Source organism: Phacochoerus africanus, chromosome 12 (genome assembly GCF_016906955.1).
Source record: "Phacochoerus africanus isolate WHEZ1 chromosome 12, ROS_Pafr_v1, whole genome shotgun sequence".
Lineage (NCBI taxonomy): Eukaryota > Metazoa > Chordata > Mammalia > Artiodactyla > Suidae > Phacochoerus > Phacochoerus africanus.
The window spans coordinates 11981488-12005834 of NC_062555.1; the positions used below are offsets into that span (position 1 = coordinate 11981488).

The following is a 24347-nucleotide window of genomic DNA, read 5'->3' on the forward strand; positions in this document are numbered from 1 at the left end:
CCTGGAAATTAAAATGGAATTACAGAAGCAACAAAATATTTAATTTGCTTCTAACTTCATTATATGCTATTACTTAGAGGATATTGTTGTCGGCTTTTAATGTCACATTGGGAAGCATAAACAAGAGACCAGCTCCGCTCAATGCATACATATCTATCACCACACCACTCATGAGTAAGTGTCTCTCGAGTATTTCAGTTTTTATTACCATTCACTCATGAGACAATCACATTTACTTTACATACAGTACATGTGGAGTAATAGTTTCCAGTGTATAACATAATTCCTTTTCTTGATGGAGATCTATTTTCTTCGCACTAACTGCTACATGCTTAACTCCAAGTCAGCTCTGTCAATATCCATGGGATATTAAGTTCCAAACCCAAATGGAATAAATAAACCGCTTCTTAGGGAAGCACGCAGAGTTTTGAGTAATTAAATGTGACACTTCCTGATTTCATAGTCTCTTATCCCAGCCAGTGTTATATGCGCCTTATCTGACTTCTTATAATTGCTTGCCTTCAATAAGACAGGTATGTACCTGAATAAAGTTCATGGGAGACTTTTCTGAATTGTTTCTAGCTTAAAGGACACTGGGGCTCATTTTGTGCTTAAGGTTTACATAAAGGGATTCTTGCAAATTTCTCAGCCACTCGAATATAATTTTAAACGTTTCTGAGACGCTTTAGCAAATCAGCTACAAGTCTGATGTCACTGCATAACTTATGCCTCCTCAAGAGCATCTCCTAAATGAAATACATTGCACGTTTATTAAAACAAAATTATACATAATAAAGGAAAAGGCATTTTAAGCTTAGAAAGAGAAACACCAAACTAAGATGAATTGTGATATTGATTTTTTCAGGATAAATGGTTTTTGTAATATTAATATAAAGAAACCTTTATTACACTAACTCTCTTGGTACAGCTAGAGCTTCTCCCGCAATCTGTTTAAAATCTTCATTTTTCATCCTTATGGGAAAACCTCACTTGCTAAATGGATTTCATAAAGAGTAATCTGTCAAGATTTATATAGATAAACAATTTGTGATGTTTATTGACCAGTTCATTATGGTAAACAAAACAGGAGTCAAGTATCGCTAATCTCTGCCAGTCCTGGCTAGTGCCGTTCTCTTTGGGCCCTTGTGTAACTCGGCATTTACTGGAAGCAATGGAAAGGAAGGTAACTGGCTTCTGGCTCTTAAATCACAGCTCTCCTATATTTTCCTTTCCAGGCAGCTTCTTCTGGTTGTGCAAACAGTAAGAGAAAGAGTTATCCCCTTACTACTAAAGCAGAAACATCAGTGTGAATGAAGGGAGCGCGTTTCGATCATGCACCTCATTGTCAGAAAGTTCATCACATGAGGAAGAGCTATTGCCATAGGAGGCTCAGGGATACAGTCCAGATCATAGGTGATTCTCCTGACATTGCTCTTTGGACACCTCTCTTCTGTCTGGGGCCTCAACTCAGAGGTACCATCAAGCTGATTCAAAGACATTGATTGAAGGAGTTCCTGTTGTGGCTCAGTGATAACGAACCCGACTAGCATCCATGAGGTTGCTGGTTCCATCCCTGGCCTTGCTCAGTGGGTTAAGGATCTGGCATTGCCGTGAGATGTGGTGTAGGTCACAGACATAGCTCAGATCTGGTGATGCTATGGCTGTGGTGTAGGCTGGCAGCTCATGCTGCGTTTCAACCCCTAGCCTGGGAACTTCCACATGCTGCATGTGCGGCCCTAAAAAGCACAAACACACACACAAAAGGATATTGATTGCCATAAATAATGCTCATTGAGGACCAATTATGTTCCAGGGCTGGACAAAGCACTGAGGACGTGAAGATGAATGAGACAGATTGTCCTTCTCTGCCTTCAAGGAGCTCACATTCTAGTGAGAAATGAAAAATGGAAAGAGCATCAATAAAGATGTATGCAGACTCCTTCCAGGCACAGCAAAGGGCCAACTACTGAGTCTGGTGGTACAGGATGCAGGGAGACAGGGAAAGGAGTGGTGAGAAGGAAGCTTAGAGAAGGCGTTTGGGCTGAATATGAAAAGGTGAATAGGAAAAAGGCCACTCAGGGAGTGGGAGAAAATAGACAAGATATAGCAGGAGAGGGTGCAAAATTTAAGCAATCCAAAATTTGGGGACATAAAATCACAACAGGGAGGATGCGACAAAGCCAGAAAGGTAAGCAGGGGTAAGATATTGCTAGGTTAGGTGCACTGGTGATGGCGATAGGAGTGGGACAGATTTAAGAAATATTTAAGCAGGTAAAATCAGTAGGATGGGGTGGACGAATTGAAAAGAGAAGCAAATAAGGGAAGATGGGCATAGAATTACTCCAAGTGTTCTAATTTGCTGAGGAGTAGATGATGGGGACACGGCTTAACGTGGAGAACGAAGAGGAAGAGACCACAGGCTGATGTGGACTTTTGGACAAGGATTATTGAGTATTAATGCAAACTGGAGAAACTGGACAGAGTTTTCTCCCATCAGTTCCCAGCACAAAGACACGCAACGCAGTAGGTGTTCAATAAATACTGGTGAATAAAGGAATGTATAAGGCACTAGGAAAGCGTTAACTTAGGGCACCACAGGTAAATCCAAATGGACATGTAGCTCTACCTATAATTTAACTCTTCTGAGCCCTTTCTGATGGGCATAGCGGTCCCTCTGGCTAAAGTCTCTTCAAGGAAGGCATCATTCTTCTCAAAGGGCTGAACTTCTGATTTCCCAAGGCCAGAAGAGTTCTAGGTTCAGTCCTTTCCTTTTTTTCTTTCTCTATTTTTTTGGGGGGTAGGGTAGGGGCTAGCTTGATGTGGGACCTCAGTTCCCAGACCAAGGATTGAACCTGGGCCACAGCAGTGAAAGCGCTAAGTCTTAACCACTAGACAACCAGGGGACTCTCTCAGTTCAGTACTTTTGTGCAGGATCCCAGGAGTGTTCGAATGCCCTCTAGAGGGATTTCGTTTTCCCCTGGTTAAGGTTTTCCCACTCCACCTCTGCAGTGGAGGTGTGGTTTCCACTGAGGTTCTTAGCTTTCCTTTCTTCACAGCCTGCTAGTAGCATGGGGTTCTCTTAGAACTGGAGTCGGAGTTATATGACGGGGATCTGGGGCCTGGACATCCTGTGCGTCTGAGCTGAAAGCCATACTCACACGCTTTACTGGAGAGGAAGTGGGAGGCACTGTCTCATCAAGAAGGAAGGCATCATCAGTGCCCGGTCCATCCTCCCTGGTGAAGCTTCTCATGAATAAAGGGAGGCATGAGAACTGGACCTGGGCAGTAACCCCCTTGTGTCCAGGCAACAGTGCCATCTGAGTGGGGACATTCCTGTCACCTGGAGAAGAGCTTACTTAAGCACGGTTTTGCACTGGGGCCCCAGCCACCTTCTCCTTTGCTGGCACTCCGCCTCATCACAGGGAACGTGGGCCATGCCCGACACACTGGTCACCAAGATCAAACGTTTAAAAGAAAAAGAAATCCCAGAAGTCTCGCTATACTAACAACAACACACACAGTTACATCTAGAAGCTCCCTGGTAGCTTCGTGGGTTGAGGCTCTGACATTGTCACTGCCATGGCTCAGGTCACTCCTATGTAATGGGTTCGATCCCCAGCCTATGAACTTGAAATGCTACAGGTGCAACTAAATAAACAAACAAACGAATAAATTCATGTTGTTTTCTGCCACTACATTTGTAGTGAATAATTATTACAGCAATAATAAGAAATTAACATGCCTGGTCTAGTAGAAAAGCGATAATGAGGCCATAAATATTCCTGATGCCCACTGTTGCATGATTCCTATTATATCACATTGAATAAATGCTACTATACTATAAAAACTAACATTATAGAGTCTGTATCAGAGGAGAATCTACCTATTCATAGTCATAGTAGATTGTAAAAATGACCATAATTCCTTACCTCTCTTTTTCCGCAGGTCCTTTGCAATTAACTGTATAATTCCCCCATCACAAAGTAGAATCTGTTTCTCCACTTGTGAATATGGGCTGGCCTGTGACTTTCTTTGGCCAATAAGGCAAACATAATATTGTGGCAGTTCCAAGCATGGGCTGCCAGTGTCCCAGCAGCCTTCTGCTTACTTCATGGGAACTCAGCCACCAGCTTGTGCGTGAGCCCCAGCTAGAGCCCTGGATGATGAGAGGCGTGGGGTGCTTTTACCCCATTACCCTAGATAAGAGCTAGCTGTCTAATAGTCACCACAGAACAAGAATCTGTGAGGCGCATTCCCCAAAATTCCACTATTACACCATGAAAAGAATGAGTGGACAAAAAGTTATCTGCTTCCCTTTGAAGCCTTTGATCTGGTTCTCAAAGACCAACTGGGACCCAAGGGAAGCATGCATGGGAAAGGATGACCAGATAACTTAGGACTCAAACAGAGAATGTTTGCAGACAAACTCAAAATACTCTGATCACAGAAGAATTTGACTTTGTTTTAAAGGTCTGAGCCTTTAGATTCCCTGGCCAGCCTAGATCCCAATTCCTGACCATCTGAGGGAAGCTACAGTTCACTGGGTGTCAGCTGGTAAGTAAGTGACAAGAAGTGATACGACTGACTATTTAAAGCTCCAAAAAAGACAATATGTACCTAATGAATACAGAGAAAAGAAGTCTTTAGGGAAGAACCCTCTGGGGGATTGTGATGTGCGGACATTACGTGAGAAACGTGGTGGTAGACCAGATGAACTGGAGCTGCCTTGTGACCACGGGAAGGAGGACTCCCAGCCACAGGTCAGCTCGAGGACAGTGCCGGGGAGCAGCGTGTCAAAAAGAGACAAACTGAATGTGGCCCATTTTTGTCTCATTGTTTTTGGTTTAGACAAACACGATATACTTGTTTATGTATTTGTTTATTTTGCTTTACTGTTTCCAATGCGCAGACCTTTTTTTGCTTGTTTTCAAACCTCATTAAACTGTGTTTGCTTTATGTGTCAAAGGTAAATGGAGTGATTTTTGCACTTGGATCAGCTTTTTAAAATACATGCCCTCCTTTTTGTGATGGAGAACTTTTGAAGAATGAAGTACTTGTATGAGAACAGGGAAATGATTTTCCAGTGTGTCACTGTTGTGTTTGGTGCCTTTTCTGTCGTTGCTGCTGCTGCTGCTGCTGCTGCTGCTGCTGTAGGTTAGGGCCTGGGCCTGTTTTATATTTATTTTTCCTTTTGGAATATTAAAAAAAAACGGTGTATAAAATAAGCCAAGAGAAAAATATAGCAAACATAGCTGTGTGCCATAAAGAGAAGATGGAGTAGGGTAAAGAATATGTGTGAACTTCATGGAGAAGTCGAATAAAATCCCCTGAATATATAAATGGAAAAAGAAGACGAGAAAGCCAATTTATTTTTTAAATCAATGGAGAGGTACAATGATACTTGTATCTTCACCTCGCTTAACAATAAAATACTTAAATCTTTGTAGAATTTTAAAAATTAATTTGAAATCAATTTATACTTGCAAGTACCCACTACAGTGCCTCATTCAAGGTACATTCAAATGACTTTAGATAACTTTCTTTCCTTTTAAAAAACTGTAACATCAGGGCATAAATAGTTATTTTCTTATACTGTGTCTGTATACATTTCAACTATGAGTGGATTTCATTCAGCAAATAAAAATTCCTTACACTTGAAGGAAGCCCACTTATATTTGCCATCTTCGCACACATTTTCAAAATAGTCAATGTTAGTGTATCTACACAATAACAACCACAAGTCAGCAAAGAGATTTCAACACCATTCAGGAAAGGAATGGACAACATAAAAAGAATAAAACCCATTTTCATCACCTCTCAATGATAATCAAAAGTACAACTCAAGTAATTCTCATTGTCACATCTTCAAATATCTTTCTCTATGACCTTCTGTGCGAGAGGGTTTCTTCTGGAACCACCATCCATGTTAAAGTGAGACTTGACAGTAGAATTCATCAGTGGAAGAGAAGGGTCAACTCTAGACAGGCACTCCGTGTGATTGATTCCCTGGGCCCTATGTGGTCAAGAGAGGCTTTATTCTTTCTATTTATTTCGGAGGAGCTGGGTTATATATGATGGCCCTTGCTTTCAATAGCTCTTTCCAGCAGCAGCCCATGGACAATATCCGAACCAAACCTGCCCAATCTGAAAGCATTCTGAGTCCTGCTCACGTGTGGGTGGTTAGGACTTGAAGAGTTACATTGACGTTTATACTCCCTTCACTAAGAAGATGATGGCATAAGCCTTTTATTGTTCCATTTTTGGTGGAGGTGAGGAAAGTAGTTCAAATGGGACTTTATTCTGTGTTGGCTATCTAAAGAATGGGATGCAGGAGGGGCATCCAAATTTAAAACTTGGAGAAACAGCTCGTCATAGGTCTAGAGCCCATGATAGAGATCTGAATAGATGATAATATATTTGGGAGTCATTTATATGTATGTAGTGGTTGAAATCATGAACATAGATATGTAAATTGAAAGAGCAAATTAAAGAGGACTAATCAGCAAAAGAAAGAGCAAACAAATCAGGGAAATAGAATCTTAGGAGCCAAAATAAGAAAGAATTTTAAGAAATAAGGAGGATAATAAAATAATTGGTAGAGTGGAAAGCCATGAGTCATAAGAATGAATAAGAAATCAATTTTACTTTCATTGTTCACTGATGCTTTAAATACATTGCATGGGGCTAATTCCCCTGTCTGCCACCTAGATATAAAGTAAGTCAACTGCACAGTTTTTCTGGTCTTTCTTTGGGTAATAGAAAGTCCTACAGTCAATTCAAATTGAAAAGTACAAGTTCAGTAAGAGGAAGAAAACTGGAGGCATTCAAAATATACTACAAAGCTATCAAAATCAAAATGATATGGTAGCGGCACAAAAATAAGACATATAAACTGATGGAACAGATGAGACAGCCCAGAAATAAGTTCATGCACATCAGTCTACTGATTTTCAGGAAGGGTATCAGGGACACATGATGAGGAAAGGATGGTCTCTTCAACAAATGGTGCTGGCAAAACTGGATATTCACTATAAGAAGGATAAAACTGGACCCTTAAATCACCATATACAAAAATCAACTCAAAACAGTTAAAGACTTAAAAGTAATATCAGAAATTAAAACTACTAGAAGAAAACAAAGGGGAAAAAAGCTTCTTCATTTGGGTCTGGGAGATGATTTTGTGGTTTTTAACACCAACATTCAGGCCAAAAAGCAAAAAGACATAATCTAAAAAGCTTTTCCACAACAACGGAAATAATCAAGAATGAAAAGACAACCTATAAAATGGGAGAAAATGTTTTCAAACCACCTATCTGATAAGGGGTTAGTATCCAATATATGTAAGAAACTCATATAACTCAACAGCAAAAAAAAAAAAAAAAAAAAACACAAAGCCTAATTTTAAAAAATGAGCAAAGGATGTTTAGAGGCACTTCTCCAAAGAAGACATGCAAATGGCCAGCAGGTACATTAAAAAGTACTCAACATCACTAATTATCAGAGAAATGCCAATGGAAACCACAAGGAGATACCACCTTCAACCTATAAGAATAGCTATCATCAAAAAGGCAAAAACTAAGTCTTGGTGAGGATGTGGAAATCAAAATCCTGGTAATACTTTTTATTTAACATTTGCTGTACCATGTGTTTTCTATATTAATTCAGAATGATTTAGTATTTGTAGAAAAGAGTAGTAACGCCCTCAGACTAGCCAAGATTCTGGAGACTCCAACTGTAACAGAAGTGGAGCAACGAGGATTTGAAAAAATATATATATGTCATAAGAACATAAAATTGTTTGGAAAAATATTCAAAATATCCTGTTAAAGTTTTTCTAATCAACGTGAATTCTAGTAGACAGCCAAATTAACTAGTTTAAGTTCTTTTTCAATAATTTACCCTGTCACCCTGTCCCCACTCTCATTGAGGTGTTAATGGAGAGTGTCGTGGACAAAAGGCAAGCAGCAGGTGGACAGGAGTTGAAAAAATAATCTCAAACCCTTGAATAATTAGCACTTACATTTATAAATATGCACACTTACTGAAAAACGGATTTGCTTGATGTGTGCAGACACAACACTCGTTTCTGGGGGATTTGAACGTGAAAGAATTCATGGATATAGGCCCAACCCTAGACTAATTCATAATCTGATCAGACCCCCCCCCAAAAAAAAAACAAAAACAAAAACAAAAAACCACATGTGGAGTTAGCATCTCAGCATATCTTCAAAAATACAGCAATGATCTATCCCAAGAGACTGGACATAGTTTCCTGTGCTGTACAGTAGGACCTTATCGCTTATCCATCCCAAACATAACAGTTTACATCTAGCAACCTCAAACTCCCTGTCCATCCCACTTCCTCCCCCTTGGCAACCACAAGTCTATTCTCTCTATTCATGATTCAGTTTCTGTTTTGTAGATAGGTTCATTTGTGCCAATTTTAGATTCCACATATATATGACTGGCTCACTATACTGTATAGCAGAAATTGACACAACACTATAAATCAACTATAATCAAAATAAAATTTAAGAAAATATAGCAATAAACACAAATGCATGAAAGTAAATGCCGACAGATATAAAGGAAATAAGAAGTAGAATATTAAAGACAATGTAACTTTGAAAAGTGGTTACTTTCAGAATGTACTTTACACACTGGGAAAAAAAAAATCTTTTCACTGAATACACAGATATGTTTCTCATATGCCAGTATTTAAACCTCAGAGTTCCCATTGCGGCGCAGTGGTTAACTAATCCAACTAGGAACCATGAGGTTACAGGTTTGGTCCCTGGCCTTGCTCAGTGCATTAAGGATCTGGTGGTGCCGTGAGCTGTGGTGTAGGCTGCAGACACGGCTCAGATAACAGCGCTGCAGTGGCTGTGGTGTAGGCCGGCGGCTGCAGCTCCAATTCAGCACCTAGCCTGGGAACCTCCATATGCTGCAGGAGTGGCCCTAGAAAAGGCAAAAACACAAAAATAAATAAATACATAAATAAATTAAACCCAAAGTAAAAAGGCAAAAAGGACATAAATGGATAAAGTAAATTAATAAATTAAAAAGCAATAAATTCAGGGGCCACATAGAACAAAGTATGCACACACATATGCTGCCTATTCTAGTCTGTGTGCGTGTGCGTCTGAATTTTCTTCTACGGATATTTCTTTACCTGTCTTTCTCCACACCAAATTTTTAGTTCTTTGAGGAAAAAGGACTTTATTTAGTTACATATTCCCAGACCTGAATACTGGGCACATACATCAATGTATAGCAACTTATACTGTGGAATTCTGGGAAATAGGCAAAGATTATTGCTATGTCTAACGAAAGCAGACAACAAAGAATAAAAGACTATATCAAGAAATGAAGCTAATATATCAGCTGCTTTTTACAAAAGAGCTGGCTAAAAAAATCCAGTTAATTTAAAAAAGCAATTGCAAATACAGTTTAAGAAAAATACTTAACTATTAATTTTTATAAATGCCTACCTTCCAGTCTGAGGATCAAATCCAAAGTGAAGGTCTTTGCAATGGTTACAACTTTGTCCAGTAACAGAAGCATCTTGGCAAAGGCACTGACCAGTCAAGCTATCACAAATGTCATGAACTGCACCAGTGGTGTGGCATGAACATGGCAGGCAGCCAGTGGCATTACCTGGAGAAATATAAAAACCTGGAAAGAAAGAAATAAGGAGCTTTCATTACACTTCCTATCCAGTCTTTTCTTCAAAAATATTATTTTGATTACATGGAAAAAAGGAACGCCCATCACGGCACTACCTCAAACCTCATACAAACGCGGCTACCATGCTCTTGCCTGGAAATGACAACGACGACCAAAGAAAGGCTGCGAAATAATTGTCCTGGGTGTCTTCCTAGCACCTACAACTCAGTGCATGTTAAACCTACTTCATGATCTTTCCACCAAAGACTGCTTCCTCCTCTCATCATCTCCATTTCAGCAAATGGCACCACCATCTACAATTCAGTTGCACCACCTAGAATCCTGAGTCATCTTCAGTAGGGTAGCCAGGTAAAATACAGGATGCTGAGTTATGTTTGAGTTCCTGATAAACAAGTTTTGTTTGTTTTTAGGAAAAGTCTGCCCCATGTGGTTTTTGCTTATATTTTTAAAAATCATCGTTATCTGAAATTCAAATCTAACTGACCATCCTATATTTTGCTGGAACTTGCAACCCGGAGTGCACTTCCTCTGCCCGGACATCTAGCTAACGACCAATCCTCTGAATAACGTCTTCAAAGAATTTTAAACCTTCTAGTCTCCATCCCCACTGCTACGTCCCCAAAGGTCCTACTAAGCTTTTTATAGTTAACTCTGTACCAGAGGCTATCATAAAAAGCTTTCTATTCATGGACTCATTTAGTCCTCACAGCAAGGCTAATAATTCAGGCATTATTGTGTCCATTCTGTAAACTAAAAAACTGAAGGTTTAGAGAGGTTGACAGACTTTCCTAAGATGATGGAGTGGACAAGTCACAGAACCCAGATTTGCATCTATGCCTCTCAGCTGCCAGGGCTGTCTCTTCCACTGGCAATCACCCTTGTCCCCCTGCAGTCTGTTCTTCACAGTGGACCTGGAACCATTGTTTTCCATGTAGCTTGGACATCTCATTCCTCTGTTTAAAAGTATTTGATAACCTCCTAGGCCCCTTTGGGAGAAGAAAGAAATCTCTAGCCCAGCCTCCAATCTCCAGTCAGGTCCCACCTATGTCCCTAGCTTCATTTCTCTACTCCTCCCATCTGCCCTAGTCATACTTCTTTTAGTTCTTGATGCCTGAAGCCCTTTCCATGGGCAGTTCTGTCTGATGAAATGATCTGGACCCACCTTTTCTGCTTAGTTCACCCCAGGACTTGTGACCATCTCCAGCAACCTACGTGAAGTTAGTTTTCATAGCATTCTATTCATTTCCCATAAGATGCTGATGACAATTTTAATTAATCTCATTTCCACCAGATTGGAACCTCTATGAGGGCAGGAACCTCATCTGATTTATGTCTCACCATGTCCCCAGCATCAAGGATGGTGCTTGTCACAAGCAGGTACTCAAACACTGGAATTCACAAAACCACTCCAAAGGACTAGGTAGGAATGGGTCCCCATAACTGCTATATTTTTTTTAAAAAAGAAAAGAAACAGAATTTAATTATAAAATCCATCCTTTGGCTTATAGGAAAAGAGGAGAAATAAAAATATGATTCAAAAACACTTTCAAAATTTCTTGGACCCAGAAGGTGGAACACGTATAAACTTAGAAATGCATTGGACATTTGGATGATGGGACAGGCATACAATGGAGAAATGGTTCTTAGTGCTCTGTGATATGCGTATTTGCAAGTAGGCGCATATGTACATACAAACGCATGCAGACTTATATACACACACAAGCATATGCATAATGGTACAAGGAATTTTATAAAACAATGAGTAACGTTCTGGTGAATGAGAATTAACTGTGCAATTGCTATAATCAATAACTTAGGCATATAAAGTATCAGTGATATTGAAAGAGAGAATGCACATGAGCACAAAGGGAACATTCTGTGTAATCTACTCTTTAGAGGAAAAACAAAAAGCTACTGGAACACTGCACACCTCATTTGAGGCTCTAGCTGAAAACAAGCCCTTCTTTCCCAGGCATCCACAAGTTGTTTTTCTTTTCCTGGGCCCCGCATATTCTCTCTTAAAAAGCCTCAGAAAGAGTGAAATAGAAAAGGAAGAAGGTCAAAATCTGGGCCATTCAGTTGGAGAGAACTAAGACTATCATTTTTTATAGGAATTTACAACTAGATTAGGTCATTTGCTTCTTTGCATCCACTGACAGCAATCTGCCTTACAGGTATTTCCAGAAATAAAGAATGGCCATGGCAGTTCTTACACATTCTCCTACCTGACTCATCATGTGATCAAAATCACAAAGTTAGACAGCTTCTAGTTTGGTTTCAAGACCATTATGGCTGTGATTCTATGTATTTCCCTTCCTGGGAAGATACCTAGGTCCTTAGATTCATGGTGATGGCATCCTGAGTGTACCAACAGCTCTCCAATTTGGGTGAATTACCCATTAGCACAGATACTTTGAAGTAGAATTAATTTGCATTTATTGAAATAGCTTCCAGCCACACAGGGGTTTTTTGGGGGTTTTTTTAGAACAATTAGGAGTGATTTTTTGCAAGAAATGATTAAATGAATCTGTAAAGACCAGGAGGGTAGATTTTTGTGCAGAAGATGGGGCTGAGCAAGTCTTGGAGAATAAAAAAGACCACAGATGTAAGCAGAGCATAAGAAAGGTGCCAAGTACCCAGGGAACCTGTAACCTGGAGGTTAGAACTTCAAGGAAAAGGCTACACTGGACTTTTCCTGGGGTTAATTCCCTCCCCACTTTCAGGTGTATTATAAAAGGTAACCCACCAGTGTTTAGCTGTCCTATTTTTAAGCAGTTCTCATTAGGATGACTCGGGTACCTTCCTGCTTAACGATCACGTCTCCCTTTACCTGAATCTAATTCTAGATCATTACCTCTCCTTTTATGACGCCTGACTATAGGAAACAGCTCCCCGTCCCTCCTACTTAAACTTCAGCTCCTGAATGCTGCTTAAAGGTAACTGACCTTACTCTCTACTTTTTTTTCAACGCAGTAGATTTCTGATCTCCCTCCACCAGCTTCCCTGCATGTTTCACATCCGTGTGTCTGCATGGTCTGAACTGACCCTTTGGAGATGTTTCTCCATCAGTGATTCTGTACCACATTCTGACGCGTGGGCAATAGACACGCGATACACCACGTGCCAGCCCTCGGCGCTGAGACTTCACTTTCACATAGCACACATCAGCCCACTCAAGTCTCTTCTTTTCTCCAGTTTTCTCCGAGCTAACTCCTGGTCCCAAACAAGACACGTGGGAGAAACAACGTGTCATAAAGCTCATGTGAAAAGTCATCATCTCATAAAAGAGCATTGCTTTCTCCGGGAGGAGGCTTACAGAACCCGTAGAGTTCAAAGTTATTAGCCAGGCGGCTGGTATGATCTCCTGCAGCGGCTGTGTCTGCGGGACGGTACCTGTCTTGGACATAAAGAAGAGCCCATTTCCCAGCAATGTCCCTCCTGAGGACCATGAACAACGAGGCTTTGCTAAGGTCTGGAAATGGGAGAAAGAAAACAGGTTTAACCTCTAGGTCTTATTCAGAAAAGGAGGGCAGAGCTGGGACCAAGCACTAACGATGAGCTGTTTAGAGAAACAATTCTCAGCTTGGACATGGCATTAAGGAAAGAGTCTGGGAAGGAGTTTGTGGCTCATCTACACCCAGGCAACAAAAGACTGTTTTAGAAGTGGTTTGCAAATCAGTATTTGCAAGATGAAATGTAGTAGACAATGGTAATTGGAAGTAATAATTTCAGAGTACCAGTGGCTCAGGCCACTGCGGTGGAGCATGTTTGATCTCTGGCCCCGGGAACTTCCACATGCCACTCTGCAGCCAACCCCTCCCCCTAAATTGGGTATATAAAACAATGCTAATAAATATAATGCTAACATCACTATTCATAGATTTGACCAAATGTTAACGTATGCATAAATAAATATGATTATTCACCTCAAGCTACAATTTCTATTTCAACGTTTTAAAAACTCATTTTTTTTTTTTTTTGGTCTTATATGGAGGCTCCCAGGCTAGGGGTCGAATCGGAGCTGTAGCTGCCAGCCTACACCAGAGCCACAGCAACGCGGGATCTGAGCCACATCTGCAACCTACACCACAGCTCATTGCAACGCTGGATCGTTACCCACTGAGCAAGGGCAGGGACAGAACCCGCAACCTCATGGTTCCTAGTCGGATTCGTTAACCACTGCGCCACGACGGGACCTCCCCAAAACTCATTTTTGTTTAGCCATATTTTAAATGCCCTGCTCCGATTCCTTCTTCCTGGATGGCTTCCCCTGCTTGAATACCTTGCCAACTCCTATTTATTTTGAAAATCCAGCTCAGGAAACACTTTCTCTGCTAAAGTTGGTTTTGTCTCCCATCCTCCAAGAATGACTCAATCCCTTCACTTCACCACTTCTCTCTACTGCACATTTCTAATATTGAAGCTATCACAATGTGTTTACATATGAATCCGTTTCCCCTGCTATACCATAATAGCTTCATATATCTACGGTTGTCTACTTTTACAGCAGCACAGGCCCTGGTGTATAGTAATTTATTCAACAGATGTTAATTGAAAAAAAATGGATATATGAATGAAATGGATAAATGGCTGAAAGGATGGATGAATAGATGGATGGGTGGATATCTGCTCCTCTTTAAAATACCAGATGAATATAAATTAGGACAGCTCTGATTATGTCCTAGGGATTGCCGTACCTAGCTATGTCTGGGCATTCATAATCCACAGCAAAACTTTTATTTTCTTCGTTCTCATTTCTCTCAGTCTTAATATTTATCACATGTATGATGTAAAGTCTTTATCCTACATCACGGCGACCATCTCAAAGACTACTCCAACTTGGTCCATGGAATAACCCCACTCTAGGTCCTTCAGTTAGCTCTTCATTTTTTGGTCACTGCAGCCTCCCACAACTCTGTTAATTTTAATTTGTAACTGTTAGTCAAATTCAGTACAACAAATGATATACCACAGGACCTGAAGCAGGAGTGTGAATCATGGGTTGAAATAAATTTGAGGGTGGGGGGAATTACAAACACATGTAAGATTACCTATTTTAACTCACCCCTCAAATATTTATTAAGTGAATATTTATGATAGACATTGAGTTATTCAGAAAAAGTTTACTCTTTCAGAGTACAGATTATGGGGTCAGATGTATGTGGACTTACACATGGCTCTTCCATTAAATAAGCTTCCATTTTCCCTCCTATAAAAAGGAAGCAATACTGGTCCTTCCATCATAGAAACAGCATGCCTATTAAATGGGATTTTTTAGATAAAACTGTATTCCAGGTTCTGGCAATCAATATACTTTAGTAAATATCTATTATCATCATTCAAAGTTTCACTAGGCAGCTTTCAAAGAAAGCGGGCTTTCCTAAAGTTTAAATAATGTTAATATCTTTTTTCCTAACTGTGTATAGGAAAAGATCCTTTGCTGGTGGTTTATTAAAGAAAAGGCTCTTATTCTGAGATCTTTTTGTGAAAAACATGTTAATCTGGAAAGCCGTTTGACCAAACACTAGGACACATGGCAATATTGGATCTCAACTTTGAGGCACTGGTTTTTAATGGATTATCAGCCATCTACTTCCAAATCCACCAGCAGGGTCTTGCATGCAATTCTGGTTTACGAGCTCATTTCTTAACAGATATGATATGCTTCTTGATGAGACAAGATACTTTCCTTTACCTTCTAATAGTCTGTATGAGTTATAAAAGCAAACCAAAAGTAAATACCAGAGGGAGGCATGAGGAATTGTCCTATTAGCACAAAACATGTCATGTGAAGCTGTTTTCATTATAAATTAGCCTTTATTTTATTCCAAAGCTGCAGAGTCCTCAATAAACCCTCTCTGCCTCTAGTTCTCAAGGACAAGGGTGGGTCACTGGCTCAGGATGCCTTGACACCCTCCCCTGCCTTTCTCTGCCTGGCCTCTGATTAAGTGGCTGCTGCTAAATGCTATGAGGTCATCTAGTTCTGAAAAAAACAAACCAGAAAAACATATTTAGTGCTCTATTTATGAGTATGGGGATGTGTACATTCATATGTGTACATACACTCCAAATAATTTTAAATTAAAGCATTTTTAAAATACTTAATGGAGGTTAAGCAGTATTTTTAACCTCTGTTCAAGTTATTGAATGGCATATTAAAACCAATGTGGCTCTAATGCACCTTCTAATGTGCACTGCTGCTTTAACAAATTGCCTATAAATTTTCGTTGAATTAAGCCTATTCCTTGTACATTCATAGTAAGGTTAGGTTAATAATACATGAGGTTTCATTAGACGCACCTTCCTTAGTAATGCTTTTTAAAAAGTGGGACAAGAGTCCATGCGCAATAGTCTAGGACGGCCAGTGATGATTACAATCACCAGTGAAAAAGGCAGGCTGGAGTCCGAAGGTTGCCTCATGCACCTGTCTACCCCAGGCTGCTCCCTCTGCACTCCGCTGCTCCTATACATCATCGAGGTGCTCCCCTCTGCAGTGTGTGATCCAGGGCTCCCAGATGTACTTAAAGGAGGAGAAAGGGAGCTTCAGACTGCCACAGTGCATTTTAATGTGCGCACTGCAGGGCTGGCTACTGTGAAGCATCTGTTTATAATAACGCTCCTTCAGGATCAGGGTTTTTTGTTTTTTTTGTTTTTTTTTTCCAATGTAAATTTCACAGGCAAAGACAATCAAACCCAGAAAACAAAATTCAAAGTAGTTTCTGAAGCCAGAAGAATGCAGAATCAGGGGGGGGAAAAAAAAAAAAAGAGGTCCACAGGCACACTTTGACTTTTCCACAGGCTACATGTATGTGTACAGAATATCTTGTTTTGCTTAAAAAAAAAAAGGCATGAGGTCCTTGAGCCACTGTTTTCTTTCCTCCCTTGCAAAGTAGAAGGCCGCATCCTCCCTGTATGGAGCTAGAAAAGCACTCACAGGCTTGCACTATGCCAGGCCTAAAAAGAGAAGGCAGCCCTTGAGTTATTTTCCAATGTAACTGTTCACTGGTTCCAGAAGAATAGGTGGACCCCATCCTTCCCCCACCCCACGGAGATGTGTTCCATCTGCCTGGAATAGAGCACTGAGCAATCTGAAGAGGAGTTCCTATCGCGGCTCCGTGGGTTGGGAAACCCTGACTAGTGTCTGTGAGAAGGCAGGTTCAATCCCTGGCCTAGGTCAATGTGTTTAGGATCTGGTGTTGCCTCAAGATGTGGTGTGGGTCCTAGATAGAGCTTGGATCCCATGTTGTGTGGCTGTGGTGCTAGGCCTGCAGCTGCAGCTCTGATTTGATCCCTGGCCTGGGAACTTCCATATGCTGCTGCAGGTGTGGCCCTAGAAAGAAAAAAAGAAAAAAAATCTGAGGAAAGCAACAAGCCTTGTGGGCTGGAGAGAAATGAAGGATGACCTGGAAATGAGTTCTGGTAGATCACAGGCATTACAGATCATAGGGCCCATTAGAGGCCGTCCACTTTGTTGTCTAGTTAACAATGATGGAAAGCCAGTGGACGGTGGAGTGATGTGATCTGGCTGAACTTTGCTTTGTTGTTTATTTTTGTTGTTTTTTTCTCTCTAGGGCTGCACCTGCGCCACATGGAAGCTCCAAGGCTAGGAGGTGACTCAGAGCTGTGGCTGCTGGCCTACACCATAGCAACCCAGATCCAAGCCGAGTCTGCAACCTATGCAGCAGCTTGGGGCAATGCTGGATCCTTAACCCTCGGGGGGAGGCCAGGGATCAAACCCGCATCCTCATGGATACTAGACGGGTAGGTAACCCCCGCTGAGCCACAGCGGGAACTTCCTGATGTGGCTGAACTTGAACAGCTTCACTCTGGCTGTTTGCTGGGAAGACACTAGAAAAGGAGAAAGAGGAGAAACAGGGAGTTTAGCAGCCGTTGGACTCGGCCAAGAGAAAAATGACCATGGCTTAGGCCGAGATTGGTAAAATGAGGGTGGTGGGAAGGGGTCAAACTCTAGATCCGTATGAAGGTAAAACCAACAAGATAGACTTTAATAAGGGACTAGAGTTGTGGGGGAAAGAGAGTCAAGCATGGCTGCAAGGATTTGATCTGAAAAGACGACAGCCGAGAAAACACTAGGGTAACTTTTCTCAGTAAAGCATCATTGACAGAAAATTTTTTTCCTTCTGAAGTCCAAAAAAGAAATAAAAGGGAAAAAAAAAAAAACAAAAGAGGAAATGGTAGTCAAAGACAGATGTCCACAGGTAGAAGCTAAGCACTTGCAAGTGGACAGGCTAACAATAAGCTTTGATTCAGGTTGTGTAACTCAGGGGAAAAAAAATGAAACTGAACACTCCAGGGATTTCTGCAGGCAAGTGTCTTTCCCCAAACAGAAGGTTTTCGCTCTCACATTTTGAGGGGAGACAGTGAGTTTTCTCTTTAGAAGTTAAGCCAGAGAAGACTTTTACTCAACAGGTACAGGGCTGACGTGCAATAGTCAACATGGGGTGCTGGTGCTGGTTAGTTTTATAGGTCACCTGGGCGGGATTTGAGGTCTGGCTGTCCAGTCAAACACTGGGCTAGATGTCGCTTGAAGGTATTTTATGGATTTTCCCAGGAAATAAGAACAGTCACCTACAGACAAAAAGCCCCACGAAATTCCCAGAAAAATTATTTTACAAAAAGTATATCGTCATGGAATTTTCTGAAATGAGGGATATAGAAATGATGAAGCTTCTGGGATATTAAAATAAAAGAAAGCAAACAAAATCTAATGAGTATTGCTAGAAGAGAATGGTGAAATAAATTTAGCACTATGCAATAAAGACTGTTTGAGACATTCAACATTCAAAAAAAAATTACTTTCCTCATTAATCCTTGTTAGGAGCTACTGGAGCATTTATTCTACCAAACACGCAAATAAACTAAGAAAAATGGACACGCAGGATTTAGGAAACAGGCATCCAACACAGAAGAAATGAAGGGAAATCTCCAGCACAGCTGCAGAAGGAAGACCGAGGATAGAGCCATGCAGCAGAATTACAGACCCACAGGCTTACATCAGAACAGGCGCATGAGAAGTTTGGATCCTCCTGCAGACAGATAAATCATGTAAATTCAGTGGGACACACACACACACACACCCTGCATATCCTATTGGTCCTGTTTCTCCGGAGAACCCCACCTAATACAACTGCCCTTGTTAAAACTCCTGATTATTTCTCATTTCAATTAACCAAACCACTTCCTGAGTGCATGCAATATACAAGGAATTATTTTTAGCAGTGTGGCTGGGTAAGTTGAGTAATGCGATCTTACTCTCCCAGATATGAAGGGAAATAAGACAAAATGCCCAAATAAGATTACTTTAAGTCTGACAATTATTTTGATTAATAGTGATGATTCCCACTCTATATCCTACTTAAAAGAGAGGACAATTTGCCAGACGCCCTTGGAGAGGTGTTTTGTGATATCTGTACTTAGGCAAATAGCTACTAAGGAAATTATTCTCCTTAAAAAAAAAAAAAAAAACCATATCAGATAAATCCCAAAAAGAAATGGATCAGGAGACTATGAAGATTATTATTCTTTCCAGTATTTTAAGTTTTTAATTTAATTTTTATTTTTATCAAAATTCACCTACAGATAGTTTTTTAAATCAAATAGAACTTAAAGGCTCAGGATGTAGAATGACAGCCTACTGTTCCATTCTTCTCCCAGGAATTTCCCTGCCTAGAGCAACCACCTTCAACTCCTTTAGATGTTTCTTCTGACTCTTATTGCTGATTTCTGAATAATATCTATATATGGTTCCATCTCAACTTTTAAAATTTAGATGACTGCCTTCTTTCTACGGAAAATGAATGTATAGCTCTTTATACCTCCTCAGTAATCCCTTTAGTTGGTTAAATCAATATTCAGAGATTATCTTATTATGACTATATGAATCTGTTTCACAGTTATGCCATATAATGTACTTGATGATATTTCCTTTCTGAAAAATTTGCCTCTGCTTCGTTTTCTAGGAACCTCACATATTTCCAGGAATCAAACCCTTCTACAGAACTCTACCCAAGAAATCTATTGGTTTCTTTTTTCTTTTTTTCCCCAGAATATCAGTCTACAGGAGGATCTGAATCCTTGGTCCTCATGTGTCTAGTTTGACCCACTGATCTCTAGATCCATTGCACAGCTATATTCTAGGTCAGAATGAAATACGCAGTAAACTTTTAACAATGGATAACGACTCAAAAGGATATCACATTTGCTCTCAACTTTTGCTGGTTTTTAAGAAAGAAAGATATTTAAATCATAGCTATTGGTGCAGGAAACAGGCTACCTTACTTCTAAAATTAGAGCTATTAATATGTAGTGAAAACTATCATCTTAGGATATATAATAATAATAATTATTATATATAATAATAATAATTAGAGCTATTAATATGTAGTGAAAACTATCATCTTAGGATATATAATAATAATCGACTGCAAATTTGGAAGGATAAATCTGAAGTAGGCAGTAGCTGTCTTGTCGGCCACCTGCCCAGCTCTCAATAATCGTCCCCTTTTCTGGCCTCCTCACCGCCTTGCTCCTACCTGAAGGAGTGGCCCCTAGAAGCCATGCTTGTTTTATGGGATCCTGACACCTCTGATCATAGTGAATTGGCTCAGATGCGGCCACCCTAACAAAACGGAGTCAATGAGAATTTCCCTCTTGGAACTGTAATCAAGAGGCAGCTAAGGGCTCCCTGGATAGCTGGGACTAGAACTATAAGAGACCACAGGGAATAAGGGTGGCCATATAACCATGCAGAGAGAGACAGAGAAGCAGCAGAGAGTGCCCTTCTGCAGAAACAGATACAGGGTGGGAATGAATGAATGAATGAATATTGATCGGTGGGCATTTTCTAGCTCCCGAGTCCTGACTGCTTTGCTCCATATCAGGTTTTGTGGGACATTCAGTGCTAACAGAGCCCCCATTTATCTTGAAGCTAGTTCAAAAAAATTTTTTTCTGATATTTTCATCTCAAAGAGAATTAACTTCTCTCAGTTCTGTCTCTTTGGATGTACTTGTCACACTGACCAATGTCAAGAGAGACACTTAGCTCAGATGTCTTAAGCTAAAACCCTTGCCATGGAAAACAAGACTTCCCTCCTGCCCCATCCCTGGCAGGCAAATCACCCTTTTGAATTCGCATCACTCTCATTTTCACAGGTTCAGGTCGCTCGGAGCCAATTTTGCTAGATGGGACAACAATTAATACCAGCTGTTAAACAAGTGACAAACCTTTATATGTATCATAACATCATGATGACTTTTCTATAAATGAAATATATTGCTTTGGTTAAATCATATAAAGTCAAGGAGAAAGCCAAAAACAGGGTCCGTCTTTCTTCCAGTTGGGGAACGTGGAAAGACGGTCACAGTAGGACAAAACAGTAGCCTAGTTTATTCATTGGACAGCACTTAAAAATAATTCTAGGAGTTCCCGTCATGGCGCAGTGGTTAACGAATCCGACTAGGAACCAGGAGGTTGCGGGTTCGGTCCCTGCCCTTACTCAGTGGGTTAACGATCCGGCGTTGCCGTGAGCTGTGGTGTAGGTTGCAGTCGCGGCTCGGATCCCGCGTTGCTGTGGCTCTGGCGTAGGCCGGTGGCTGCAGCTCCGATTCAACCCCTAGCCTGGGAACCTCCATATGCCGCGGGAGCAGCCCAAGAAATAGCAACAACAACAACAACAACAACAACAAAAAAGACCAAAAAAAAAAATTTCTAGATGTTTCTATAGGATGCCAGCACATATGGCACATTCAGTAAAAACACTTGATCAGCTTTTATTCAGAAAATCAGTTCATCACCTGAATATTTGTCATTGAGTAGATAATCAACTCAAGTTTCCCTTTCTCTGGAATATAAAATGCATTCTTGCTTTTCTTAGATTTTTTTTTTCAGTTGTTAAAAGGAGGTTTATTTCAAGTTGAGGAATTAAAGTCTCAATTATCAAATGTGTAATTGGCTGGCTTTCTTCTAAAGGTTACCCCAATACAGCAACACACAGGTGCCACATAATCTTGAAAAAAACTAAAGAATTGTATCTCTATTAGCTAACAACATAAATACAACAATGACTAATTTTTTAGACACCCTGACCAAGAACCAAAGAGGAAGCGCCTGGAACTGGATAATGAAAAAAAGGTCAGCATGTGCTGAGAAGGTGACACCTTTCTCTCTTACCTGGGAGACACTGATTACACCTTCTTCCTTGACGGTTAGGTAAACACAGGCACTGGCCACTGGCTGGGTCACAGACAGTCCCAGGTACTGTCCCCAAGGTGTCACACTCACACATCTGGCAGCCTTGAAATTTGCCAGTGGTCAAATTGTATCTGTGAGGCTCACACTGATTGCAGTGAAGACCTGTTACTCCTAATTTGCAAGGACACTGTCCTGTTGATTTGTCACACAGCAGAGAGCCATTGACTGTCCCAGCCTTATCGCAGTTACAAGGCAGACAGAGGAAAGAATGATTTTGCTGGAGGTAGAAGTATCCCTCCAAACACTCGCTGCACCGTCTCCCCCCGACACTGGGCTTACAAACGCACTGTCCTGTCTGAGCATCGCAGACCGTGCCAGACAGGGACCCAGCTAGGTCGCAGTCACAGGCCTTACAACCCGCCGTGTCCAAGCCATAGAAGTGTTCTCTGCAGGTGTCACACTGAAGTCCTTTGGCTTCTTTTTTGCACTCGCACTGCCCAGAAAGAGGATTGCAGAGTTTGTTCACTGAGCCATGGAGGTTACACTGGCAGGGCTCACATCCATCATCATTAAAACTTCGGAGAAATTTAAATCCAAAATTGCAATGATCACATCTAAGCCCTAAAGACAGAAAATGTGTTTAACAAACCAAAGATGTGAAAACAACTCCATGCAAGCTTTCAAGCTAGCTGAAGCACAAACCAAGCTACTGCTGACATTTAGGACAAACATACATAGTGGAGTGTGTTTTTTCTTTTCTTTCTGTTTTGTTTTATTTTATTTTTTATTATTACTTTTTTTTTTTTGGTCTTTTTGCCATTTTTTGGGCCGCTCCCATGGCATACAGAGTTTCCCAGGCTAGAGGTCCAATCGGAGCTATAGCCACCGGCCTACACCAGAGCCACAGCCACTCGGGATCTGAGCCACGTCTGCGACCTACACCACAGCTCACAGCAACGCCAGATCCTTAACCCACTGAGCAAGGGCAGGGACCAAACCCGCAACCTCCTGGTTCCTAGTCGGATTCGTTAACCCCTGAACCACGATGGGAACTCCTAGGCTGAGTGTTTTTTCACAGTAATGCCGGAGAGGGCTGACTGTATACTCAAAATACAATAGCAACACTTAATTTGACACTCATACACCACTTTATTTTGTAATGTGCTTTATAAAACTGTTTTTATTACATAATGCAAAAAGAAACGCTTAATGCAAATGCTGCTTCTGTCATACGGACTGGCCCTCTTTGCTTTATTTAGCAAACATCAGAACCACTATTTTGAAAGAATTTAACTCTATTAGAATTGGTATTCTTAGTTATTTCACATTAACACGATATGTTCATTTCAAAGCAGAGCGGGAAATACATTTTCAAAGCCACACAGAGGAATTAAAAATTACATTATTTTCCTAGAAATCAGAATCCTCTAAAAATGTTTAATAAACATTTTTATTGGTTAAGCTGATAACTATTTTTGTGTTAACAGTATGTATACTTACTTGTTAATATCATATATTTACATAATTAATATGAATAAAAGTTATCCAGAGCCATTTTTATTTCAATGTTTCTACATGCTCCTATAGTTCATCATTTTCAATTAATATGAATTATGCTTTCCTTGGCTCATAAAGCAATCACATTGCCCATCATATTACACACTAAGTAAATTCTGCTGTTTATATTACTCCTTTTTAAAGCTGTACCTACATTTCATATGCATTTCATAGACAGAGAAAAACACTTTATCACCACCACTTAAATCTGACAACTTCAAGTTTCAAAAAGAGGATTACAAGGCAAAAGAAAAACCTTTTTTTTTTGAATAGTAAATATCGAGTTGAAAAATACTTCCTTTAGCTATTAGTTCTCACATAGCCATGAATTTAAACAACTGACCATGTAAGGTTGAATCGATGGAAACATCCATTTCAAGCTATAATAGCACTGAAAAAATTTGTCCTAAAATAATTCACACACACACACACACACACACACACACACACACACGCAGGAACCCCTATGCAGAAAAGCCTTTCCTAAACTGGAAGGAAAGGCATGATATATATGTATATATGTGGATAAAAATTCAGAACTCCAATGGAAGGCAAGTTCTTTAACAGTGATGAATGACTCACCTAAGGCATATCATTTAATTTCAATAAGGAAAATAAAAAAGGACCACTATTGCCGCAAATTTTAAAAATAACTGTATTGTTAACAAGAATTATGACTCATTTTGAACTATTAAAATTGGTCTACATGGATTCATATCATATCAGTTTTAAAAATATGCGCAGTGCTTATTTGAATATGCCATACATATTCCTGACAGGTAATCTATTCCTAACGAGACTCGAGAAGGCCTACAGGGCATCACATTCGGTGTTAACAAGTACAGGCGAGTTAGCACACTTGGCATTTAATTCACATTCTTCTCCCTTTTTA

At 40.4% G+C, this 24347-nt stretch overlaps 1 protein-coding gene across 1 annotated transcript in view; it reads right to left on the minus strand.

The window, feature by feature from the left end:
• USH2A (usherin) overlaps positions 1–24347 on the minus strand; it is an 811661-nt gene that overhangs the window by 625904 nt on the left and 161410 nt on the right. The window contains exons 12-13 of the mRNA XM_047754984.1: positions 21878–22519; positions 9492–9675 (exon numbers count right to left, since the gene is read on the minus strand). Of these exons, the coding sequence (XP_047610940.1) occupies positions 9492–9675; positions 21878–22519 (826 nt within the window). The remainder of the gene's footprint in view (positions 1–9491; positions 9676–21877; positions 22520–24347) is intronic.